Source organism: Acyrthosiphon pisum, chromosome A1, assembly GCF_005508785.2.
Source record: "Acyrthosiphon pisum isolate AL4f chromosome A1, pea_aphid_22Mar2018_4r6ur, whole genome shotgun sequence".
Lineage (NCBI taxonomy): Eukaryota > Metazoa > Arthropoda > Insecta > Hemiptera > Aphididae > Acyrthosiphon > Acyrthosiphon pisum.
Window position 1 is genome coordinate 160,729,209 of NC_042494.1, and position 12,355 is coordinate 160,741,563.

General features: G+C 26.4%; 2 protein-coding genes and 1 long non-coding RNA gene across 4 annotated transcripts in view; 1 reads left to right on the forward strand and 2 right to left on the reverse strand.

Annotated features, from left to right (window-relative positions):
• Positions 1–12,355, reverse strand: part of LOC100159887 (H(+)/Cl(-) exchange transporter 7-like) — a 54,327-nt gene that overhangs the window by 17,232 nt on the left and 24,740 nt on the right. The gene's annotated exons all lie outside the window — the stretch shown is intronic.
• LOC115033903 lies at positions 1,344–6,140 on the reverse strand. The gene is made up of 2 exons (XR_003839252.1): positions 4,822–6,140; positions 1,344–2,331 (listed from the first exon to the last, which is right to left on the reverse strand). It is a non-coding gene; the product is annotated as an uncharacterized LOC115033903 (long non-coding RNA).
• On the forward strand, positions 9,879–11,032 carry LOC100163715 (uncharacterized). Its single transcript, NM_001162114.1, is given in 2 exon segments — positions 9,879–9,954; positions 10,550–11,032. Coding segments are annotated over 2 exon segments (357 nt in total). The 5' UTR covers positions 9,879–9,936; the 3' UTR covers positions 10,889–11,032.

Consider the following 12,355-nt stretch of genomic DNA (forward strand, 5'->3'; position numbering starts at 1 on the left):
AGAACCACTTTTATGACCCGTAAATCATTTAATGGATTATTTTTCCCAACATTTTGACGTATCTAAATCAAAATCCTAAAGAATAGTTTTGAGTTATTTAACTGTGTGCACTAAAGATAACAGGTCCATGATAAATTAAAATGAGTTTAAAAGTTATGAGGACTCTATGGTGATTATAAATTTTAGCAGGTAAGTATAATATTAATCTTTCAAAATGTATCATTTCTAATAATGGTATTATGATATATTAATAATAAATACTATATCCAACAGGTATTACAATTATTTTATATTTTTTTTGAAACCATTTCTAAGGAATATTATCCTTAGTATAAAAATTGTACTAACTGAGAAACTATATTAAACTGAATTTTTAATTAAGCACATCAACATTTAAAAAAATATATACCCATTATATAATGTCTAGTAAAAAAAGAAAGGTCTCATAAAAAAACGGTGGTTTGTTTCACCTCAATAAACTCTTTAAGTATATCAACAAATATCAAAATTCAGAACTTGATTAAATGCATTTTATGGTTTATGGATTTCCCACATCTCGTAAGTGAAGGACGAGTACACAAATGCGTTCGACTCTTACGACATCGAAAGCGTAACGTAATTTTATTCGATATATTTTATGTTTTGCAGAAGTTTAATATGGAAACGAGTAACATCAATTGTGTTTGTTTATCGGCGTTGGATTTTTCGCAAGTGGGAGCACCGAGTAATTAAATGTATCATGAAATGCAAATTATTCATTGTAAACAGCTGTTATTGTCGGATTGGGAGTCAAACTCATTATACCCGTTTGTGGTTAACATACATTAAAAAAAAAAGTTACTGTACAAAAGTACGGAAAATCACGGTCTATACGCACACTCGTAGACGACTTCCTCGTTTGAGGTTTCTGCACGCTTACAGATGTCGACGTGCGTAAAACGAGAAACACAATATATATTAGGCGCCTATATAATATACCTACGTAATAATATATACATTACCTATTATATATTATACGCGCGTGTACTACAATAACTAATGGCATTCCGTCTAATCGAATTATATTCAATACGGCCACCCCGAAATGACATGGCACTAAATCGGCTGCAAACACGACCGAACACAACGCGGCGTGATAAATACGCACCGCGATGTATTATGCAGCATCACAATGGTTGACGTACGATGTAGTTGTAGTAAAAAAGTAATTTAGTGCCAATAAAACAAAACCATGCCGTACGGACACGCGTCGGCAGCATTATTCTACGGCACGAGAGAGAGAGAGAGAGCATAGGGCCGGAACTGCAAGTCGCCTATTGTTATATACGGCTGAAAAATATTTATTTTTTTTCTGTAAATCGGCCACAATACGCGCGTTATGTGTATTGTAATATTATAGTATTACCCGTACACATAATATACCTAATAATAATAATATGGGCCGCAAAAGTGAAGAAACCGAGTGATTGATCGACACGCACAAGGTCAAACCGCTGGGCTCGGAAAAACTTGACGTTTTGGCAGAGGTTTCTCTTGTACGTTATATTATTATAATGCTAGTGAATGCACTCGGAAGGCGTAGTTTTTGTAATTCCGACCGCCTAGGGGTGTCGTGTCAAAGTTGGCGTTTTCGGTTTATTTTTAATTTTAAGAACACACTACGCGGAGCAGATTCCAAGCACGGTCATATAGACCAGTTATATCCGGTTTTTACTGCAACTTTTAAAATGTTTTCTCTGCAGAAAAGCGTCAAACATCTGCGTGTTTACTTTGTCGTTTGTTTTCCCGGGTGGAGATAAACTGCTAACACTGTGATATATACGTACCTACGTATTATTATTATATTACCATGGTTACGAAAGTCACGACGACCGGACATAATTTCGGCGAATTGAGGTGTTACACGCGCAATGAATACCTAATAGAAACCTAAACGTAATAGGTAGTACCTATAATACTATAATACTTCCTATAATACTTCCAGGTACTGCACGAATTTATCGAAAATAATACACAAATTAAATATGGTTTTTTTTTTGTTTTACATGTTATTTCAAACTCGTGGATAATAATATATCAAAGATGAGGAAACAGGTTAAAAAATGTACTATTGTTATTATTGAATTATTAATTTTTTTTGTTCATAACGAATTCATTTCACAGTGCACCCTTGAAAATGCAATAATTTTATATATACTACCTACACAGTAGAATATTGTCTATATCCTTCAAGTTGTTTTTGCGAGTGATCGTAGAAATCAATAATCATAAGTCATAATTTAAATAATATTGTTATAAATCACGCATCATCCTGGTAAAAACACTTCCAAACTGTGAAAAAAACAAATCGATTCGTTTCATTAGAAAAAAAAAACCTAGAATATGATAAATGATAATATATACGGAAAGTCGGAAAGTTTCAGGTCTCTACGATTGATATTAATTGAATTACACCAAAAAAACTTTAACCGTTATTTTTCATTTAAATAAAATTATTCAGATGTATACTGTAGTTGTATACTTATATGACCACAGTATAAACATATTTACAAATTCTTAGCTCAAAAAAAATAAATGAACAGTTTTTTCTGGTACAATAGTTACAAATAATTATAATAGCTGTTAAATATGTGTTGTAACACTTGTAACGTATCTTAAATACAGAATACTATCCTGGATATAATAACAAGAAGAAAATCATTTTATCGTGAAAGTAGCTGTATTGATCCACCCACCATAGGTCTTTTTTTTTTAAATTTTATAAAGTAGAGTTCTTGGTGATAGAGCTTTACAAGGAAACATTAAAAAAAAAATTAAATAAATTGTGTACTATATAGTTCTTTAATTCAGGGGCGTCATTTCAACTTTTTAAAAGGTTAAAAACTATAGGTAGGTAGACCAAAAAAAGTTCAATAGACCAGTATAATAAGTTACTATTTTGTAATAGTTATTATTAATAACTATTACAAAAAATATTATTCTTGCTACGCTACAAAATTAGAATCTATATATTTTCCATGATAATAATTGAATATATTATGAATATAGTATACTAAGTTTGTATTTAAATTATTTTAATTCAAATTTAAATATCTATAGACACGCTATATTGTACTAAATTATATATTAGTTATTACACAAATCCACAGTTTTTGATGAAAAATGATTTTATTAGAAATACAATTTTGTATAATGTTGACTTTGGTCTTTGGGTAATAAATTGACGTTAATGAGATTTTTTCATTTTTAAATTTTAACTATCCATAAAAAATAAGTAATAAGATTTTTGAGATGTGATATTGTGAGAAAATGATATGATTGACCTTGAATATAATATTATTATTTTATATAATATACTGAACAGTGAACATTACACAAAAAGTATTAAAATAAAAAGTAATAAATAAAACAGTATTTACTATTTATTGATTTACAAAATTAATACATTTTCCGGTCGAACTTTGAATATTTACTAATAAAAAAAATAATATAATATACTTTTGAAACATATTTTATTAAAATAACATAAGATAGAAACTATTGAACAAAATTATATTTTTGAATCTAAAGTTGCAGCTTAAAAATTAAATTTTTACATTTGAAATTTGAGATACGATACCATGGTATAAATTATAATAATATTCTGTTAGTTATCCAGATTAATTAGTCATCAAGCATGCTCACCCCGTTTTTTCTCTAATAATGTTATTTTATAATAACATTATAAAGTTTTACAGTTATTCAAAATCTGACTTTTGGAATTTATAAATATAGATACTTAAAGAATATGGCTTTGGAAGATATGGGGGCTATGGTGATTTGAAATTTTTAGCGATTAATATCAATATATCAACAATAACAATTTTTAAGAATGGTCCATGTATAATAATTAATAAATGCTTGATCCATGTAAACTTTTTTTTAAGAACTATTACCTATATATCCTTAGAATAAACATTTTAATAACTGTGAAACTACTCTATCAAATTTTGAATTGGGTACATCAACATTTTGAAAAAAAATTACCACTAAATAATTTACAGTAAAAAAAGGTATAGGTTCTCATTTGAAAAACTGAAGTTTGTTATATGACAGGACATTTGCTAGTCCTTAATATGTGTAACAAATTCAATAGCATAAAAATATAATCTTTGGATATACTTAAAAATTCCAAAAATCATAATTTAAATAAAATAATCATTATTCAAGGAATAATGATTGGTGAATGGCATGCTTGATGAATCACTCCGTTTATGCCAGTACATATAAACAATATTTTTATATTTAAGTTATCAACTGAAGATACGAATCATAAAATTATTTAATTATCAATATTAATATAATAATTACAAATGTATGCAATTTCAAACAAAACTCTGACAGCAAAAATTTTAATCTTGATTTATTTTTGGGTAAGTTTAATTGTGATAGCTGTTTAATATTTTTTATATAATATAATTTAAAAACTATCTCAGGCATACAAATACAAACAGGTGGAAAAATTAATAAAACAAATTTACTCGAGTTAGTTAAGATAAATAATGTCTAAGTTCAAATTAAAATGTTACAAGTTATTACATTTAACATGGTAAGTTTAAGTTTTTGGATAGAAAAAATCGTTAAAGAGTTGTAAAAATGAAATAAATGTTGTCTAACAGTAATAATATTATACAGGAAAAACACATTTCAGTAGTTTTAAATTTTTTTTAAATACATAAATATATTATTTTAATAATATGTACTTTTTAATTTTAGAACAATTTTTTAGCATGTGATTATTTCTAAATTATAATCATAAATATAAAGCGATGTACAACTTACTTTATACGTGTACACTGTGAACTGTGCCATATACGGTATGCAGGTTAAATAAAAGATATCCATGGACCACAAATTGTAGTAATCATCACTAACCATTAACCAAGAGTAATTTGCGGTGTGCTAAAATGTGTAACTTAGTTGCCAACTGGATGAATTTGAACATACAATAAACAATTTAAGCCAATAATAATTGCGTAATTTGCATGAAATAATTTATACTTTATACTTACAAACAAATACAAAATACTTCTACAATTTAATTATAGGTACTAGTTAGATATTAACTACAAGATCTAAACTATTCATAATTATTAAAATTAAATGAACAATAAAATAGATAAATGTTAACTAATATCAGGGCCGTTCCTAGGGGGGTGCGAGAGGTGCGTGTGCACCGGGCGCCATTGACCACGGGGCGCCAAAATAATTTTTATAATCTAAGTAATATTACTAAAAATTCTCCATATTAATTCACATATTTATTTCACGTTGAACATCACTATCTCGACATAATAAACATAGCCTTGATCACCTACCGGTCGACAAATATAGTGTTTTTATTTTTGTTTATTTTTAGTGTTGGTATTTATTTTTTCTTCGAAATAACGACGTCGCTTTAAGTTTATAGAGTTAATATATTACCTTGAAAAAATCAAATATTTCTATTTCTAATGCATCAAAAATTGTGATGGGTTTAAAAAATGTTTTGGGAGAAATGCGAAATGAAGGATCAGAAAAGTTGAAACTTAAATTAGAGTACAAAAAAAGAGTATAATTTCAAAAATATCTTGGCGTTTTGAAGCATTGTAGTACATTCCTAACGATTTTGAATTTCTTTCTGGGTTCCATCTTAATATGTTGTCAATTGAAGATCTTAAAAAACACGCTGCTTATCTAGTTTTAAAATATAGTTCAGACCTGAACTAGAAGTATTAAAGAGAAGCAATTATACCTAAATACCTAATTTAAAAATTGCAACTTATTTAGACATATTATATGGCATAAAAACTTATGAACTAGCTCATTGTATCCAAATGGCAAATTTAGTTATCGCTTACAGAATATTACTTACATTTCCTGTAACTGTTGCATCTGGGGAAGATCATTCAGTAAACTAATCAAAACATATATCCGTTCAACCATGACTCAAGAAAGATTATCGAATATTACTATAATGTCAACAGAAAATAAAATGATGCAAACTATCAATTTTGATGATGTGTATTGAAAACTTCGCATCGATCAAATCTCGAAAAATAAGTTTATCGAAAGCAATTCAAGTAGGTGCTTATTATATTTTAAAAACTAAATTATCATAGTATTTTATTAAGACCATTTACTATAAATCCTTTCAAAAGTTTAGTAATATAATACTAAGAATTAAGGTAATATACATTTGTAATACTTATAACCTAAATAAAAATAATTAACTCAATGTTGCGAATTTTTATTATATTATATTTTATATATGTACACATTTAGAACAAGAATAATTTCAATTTTAACTACTTGCTCTATTAGTTACCTTCTGTATTATGTACAAAAATTAAGTAGGTAATAAGATAAGTAAATAGAATAGTTTTACCATGTATTTGGTGTAAATTAATACTAGATTTTAGTTCATCACTTCAAAATTTGAAATATTTTTGATACTTACAAAAATATACATTTATAAATACCTATAACAATTATTTTTCATGCCATTTAGTAAACTTAGAAATAATATAAATATATTGAGAGTTAGAGTAAGATTTTTTTCAGTACAATAACATACCTACATAATTCAATGAGCAAGCTGTCATTTTTTATCATTACATAATTTAACAATAACTCAAAGTTTAAAATTTAAAATTTAATTATTTACCTACCAATTTTAAAACTGGTTTAGTAATTATATAAATGCGTTTTAAATTTAATTAGTAGGTACTAGGTACTTGCCTATCAATATTACAATCTGCATATTTAAAATAAAAATGTATATTTATCAATGAAATATCTTACTACCTACTTATATTAATTTATAAAGTGGTTTTTCCTATTATATTAACACAAAGGCGTTCAATATTCAATTTTATTTTTGCTGTTTAAATGTTGTGAAATGTTGTATTTAAATATTTTAATCTCACCTATATTAAAAAAATTAACTTAGTTTGAACAATAAATTATTGATGGATATCCCCCCTGCCACTTTAAACTGAGCTTTATCCTGTACATTGTTCATATTGTTCTATATATAGATATAAATTATAATGCATAAAATAAATGAAAAATTGTACGTTCACCCAAATTCTGAATAGAATTAGGTCAATATTATAGGACATCGATTAAAAATTTGAATACCTACGTCATAAGGATATTAATACTTCTAAATACTTATTAAATATTATATAGATAGTATATACTGATTCAGTAATATAAACAAATTATATAGACGTTGGACAAGTATAATAATTAAGCTGTAGGCAAATTTGAAATGAAAATGAAAACAGCTATAAATTATAAGTTTTTTTTTATTCAAATATCAAATATGATTAAATTTCAATATATTAATAGTTTCTACCTATAGGAATTTTTGTTAATATTTCTACTTAAATTATCTTTTTTTTGTACTATAAGAAGTGCGATGAATAAATACGAGTCAATAGTTTTCATAAGTACAGGGAAAAATAACATTTTTACACAATATTGGTTTTCGACAAAATCGATTTTGGTTTTTGGTGTAACTCTATACATATACAATATACATGAAATTTTGACTGGTTGTTTGTATTCACATTTTCTATACACGATTAAATTTTCAAAATATTTTGATTTGTTTTGAACTGTTTAGAAACATTTTCAGTTTCCAATTTTTTTGTTTTTTATTATATAAATGTTAATAAAACTTTATTTTTTGGGTATAAAAGCTTGAAAATTTAATAGAAGGCTTTTACTATATTGTTACAATGACGTTTAAAAAATATTATAAATCCTTGCCCACAGTTTTTTTTATACGCATTTAAAGTTTATATCTTGACAAAATACAAAAAAATCACGAAAATTAGCAAATTATTTTGAATTGAGAATTCATAAAAATTGTTCTTTTTAAATCTGAGATTTGAAAATGGAATACAAATTATTCATAAGTTTGCCTACCTTTATCAAAAAAAGAATGTCCACACGCAAATCAAATTACATTTTTATGAGCGTTTGAATAGTTCATATTTTTACAGTATTGAATATTCACTCAATTTCTCATGTAGCGATTTTACTATTTTGTTGTTATTCAAAAACGAATAACTGTAGATACATGAAAATTTTACTAAATGTTTATATTTTCATTTTCTATACACCATAACATTTTGAAAATATTTTGACTCTTTTTAAGCTGTTTACGGACATTGTCAGTTTTCAATTTTTTTAGTTTTTTTTTCTATAAATATTAATAAAATGTTATTTGCTGTGTAAAAAAGCGTGAAAATTTTTTTTTATAAAAATTTATAGTTCGAATTTTGACAAAATTTATCAAATTAAAAATTTTTAATTATTATTTTGTAGTTAAAAATGTATAAACGTTCAACTTTTATAGCTAAGGATTGAAAATTAATATTTCAAGTATAGTATGTCAATTAATAATTATTGTTATGCCAATTAAATTATGGTATAGTCATATTGTCTTATATTAATCTCATATGTAACAACTAACAATCAATCTAATCAATAAGTTTCGGTAAACATTTCAGGGAAACTTTTAAAAATAAAAATTAAACTATGACATAAGCCAAGGAGGGGGGGGGTCCGGACCTGGAGTCCACTCCCCTGGGTTCGCCACTGATATACCTGCTAGCTATAATAAAATTAGTAGGTAGTGTAAGTTATATATACTGATAGATAATGTCTGATTTGTCTTTGACATCGGTTGAATAAAAAATGGTCAAAGAATCTATAAACTCTAATATAAAAATATACGGAAAATTTACACGGAAATATATATCAATAATAATAATATATATTTATATATATATATCATCATAAATTATTAAGTTAAAATATGCTAAGCTGAATGTTATCGATTAACAATACGAATTATTGCATATTATTATCAAGTCTGTCACATTTCGCAATATTAATTTAAAAGTTGAAATTTAGACATTACGAAAATTATTATTACCTATTAAACATTAAAAAATGCATTAAAAAAAATGATAATTTTAACTTTTGAGTAAAACATAATTGAATTATTGGGTAAAATTATTTATTCCTTTTATATTAGGTAAGTAGGTTATACCTACTAGATAATATGATATAACTATTACAGTAAATTCAAAAAAAAAAATAGTGTTTTCCTTGAGGGTAACACTTCCGATAAAATAATACTGTCCTTCTGATGAAAATATAATAAAATGTTTTGATTCAACGAATTTCACGTTTTTGTTTCGAATACAGAATACATAGTTTCATTGTATTGTAATAGATGGGTAGGCACGTTGATACCCAATTACCTATATAATTATATGTACCTCCTAATCTAGTCCACCCAATCTAGTTAACCTTCTTCTATCTAGAATTTAAACAATAATATAATAACTACACGGATGATAGATTTTACTTTTAATTATATGAAATATAGTAATACGGTGTGTTACTTATTAAAAATTGTTTTAATTAGTTTGTGTTTTTTTATTTTAGTTTTAAAATTACGATAATTTCACAAAATAGTTGTCGTCAAGTGTCTATAAAAATGTTTGTCCATATGTCAACAGCAATAATAATAATACCTAATAATAATAATAACAATAATAACAAAATGAATAACAATAATAACATTAATTATAATATACGGCTTATTATTATTATTATAACATATTATGATTTGATTATATAAAGTTAAGTTAACCGGTTTTTTTCGTGAGAAGGAAAAAAAATTGAAGACAGGTTTGGGTATTTCCTTGGATAACATTCATGTAAGTTGAAGGTCAATACACTGGAAGTGATTAAAATTTTGTTTACAACAAATATTGGCGAAATAAGAAACGTGCGCGGACCCTATATAAACGGCAACCAGCAGATGCAGAGGTATCAGTGTTCAGCGAACATCTCATTTTCAAAGACGAATATTCAGCAATCTCAAGAAACATGAAATCTTACACAGCGGTATGTATTGCTTATTCGATATTATTGTTAGTCCATTAAATTTTCATTTTTGAGTTACAAAACATTTACATTTTTTTACTTAATACATATAATATTTTTTTTAAATAATATATAGATAACATAGAATTGTTTATAATTTTGAAATATTCTACAAACAACTAACGTTTTCAAATAAAATGCAAATAGCCCAATTTAACCAGCACCAAATATAATAATTGTTGAAGAATTAATAATATCTGTCTTAAAATATTTCTTTCAAAAAAGAAAATAAAAAAAATTCCATGCCAGAAAAAACTAAATCTTTACTCTGTTCAATAATTATTTTTAAACATTTTCCCCAAAAATTTTATATTTTATTAAATCTAATTTCATATTTATTATTTTATCTGCTTTATTTCATTTACCTTATATAGTGTTATATTTACATGGTTTAATTTTTTTTTTCAATGTATATAAATATAATACATTACAGTTAATTACTAAAAGTTAAAAATATCAATACTTACTTCTTAGAATTATATCACACGAATACACGATATTTTACACATTATTAAAAAATAAACTTAATATTGACTGAAATATTATTGTTGTATAGATATTAGCTTTGTGCCTTGTCGTCCTCGTGATGACTCAACAAGCAACTTCCGAACCAGCTCCTGAACCAGCTAAGAGTGGTCACCACAATAATGGTGGATACGGCGGTGGATACAACGGTGGACACGGTGGTGGATACAACGGTGGACACGGTGGTGGATACAACGGTGGACACGGTGGTGGACACGGTGGACATGGAAATGGTGGATATGGAAATAGTGGATATGGAAATAGTGGTCATGGACACGGTGGACATGGAAATGGTGGATATGGTGGCGGTCACGGAAGTGGTGGACACGGAGGACATGGATCATATGGACATGGACATGGACATCACTAAAACAATTTCTATTCTAATGCATACAATACAATAATGTTAAAAAGTTATTTATTTTTTTTCCAAATCAATTTTTATATATTATGTTTAATGAAAAAAACCAAATAAACGATAATTTATCAGGTGATTTTCACCTGTTTCAAACAATTAAGAGTTAATTCTTTCTTTTTTACACCTAATCTACATTGTGATATGATTTCACTTGCTAAAAAACAAATATTAGACTGTTGACTTAACCACAGGTATTTGGTTAACATTTTATCATCGTCCACAAAATAAAAAATATAGTTGCAGTAAAAAATCATAATACTTTTATTATATATTAAACTCTTTGAATACTTCTTATACCTACGAAACCATTTTCACATACTTGCACAACTTCGTACAAACAAGTCACACATAATATTCAAAATCAGAATAGGTACCTACACACTACACACTACACATTGTATATTTGTATCGTTTGATTATAAATTATCAAAATAATCAGTTATGGTTTACCGAATTGAAAATAACTTTGCAAAATTTAAATTGCTATGATCGTATATAATATAATTTTTCTTAAAAAAAAAATATACCATTTAAATCATAATATCAATCTTTTACGATGTAGTTTTAATTCGAAACTAAAATCGCGTTTATAAATGTAAACCATGGATTCCCAGGTAACATAGTATAATATATATCTATACTATTATATAAAATGGTAAGGGTTTTCTTGGACCGCGCTAACCCGAGAAAACTACTGAACCGATTTGGCTGAAATTTTTTACTGTTATACGTGACAGTCTGCTGGAGGTCATAGTACCACTTTTTTTTAGAAAAATCCACCAGAAAAGTAGGAAATATGGATGTCAAAAATACAACAGTGACCCAATCTGTCCAGAAAAAAATAAACTAAATAATAAAAAATGAAAAATAAAGTTTATTGCTGCAGATTAAAATAATAATAGTGTATTATAATATATTGGTTGCTATTGGTTAATCGGGCATATTTGTTGATTTGAGTTATTATTTTTCGTGAATTACGTGTACGCCCATTACGAGCATAATTTGTGCTTACTTTTTGATTATTCTTATGAGTTAAATTTCGGGTAAGTGGCTAATTCATAATCATGCCGAGAGCACAATTATACGTGCAATTTTCTCGAACTGGGGACCCGAATAATCTTATGATTTTAATTTCAACAGGAGATAAAACAAAAAACGTCGTATACTCAGAAGTCTTATAAAATTATTATATTAATTATTAATAATCAACAATAAATTATTTCTTTTTTCTCTGTATTTATTTTTAATAAAAATATATTTATCATTTATAAAGCTAGAAAAATTAATGTAATTATTTATATATTGTATTTATCTGTATTTATTAAAGGAGTTTGCTTACAAACACACGTACAGTAGAATTATATATATAAAGTATGTGTATATAAGTATGAGTCGTATATATTTGGTACATTTAACGGG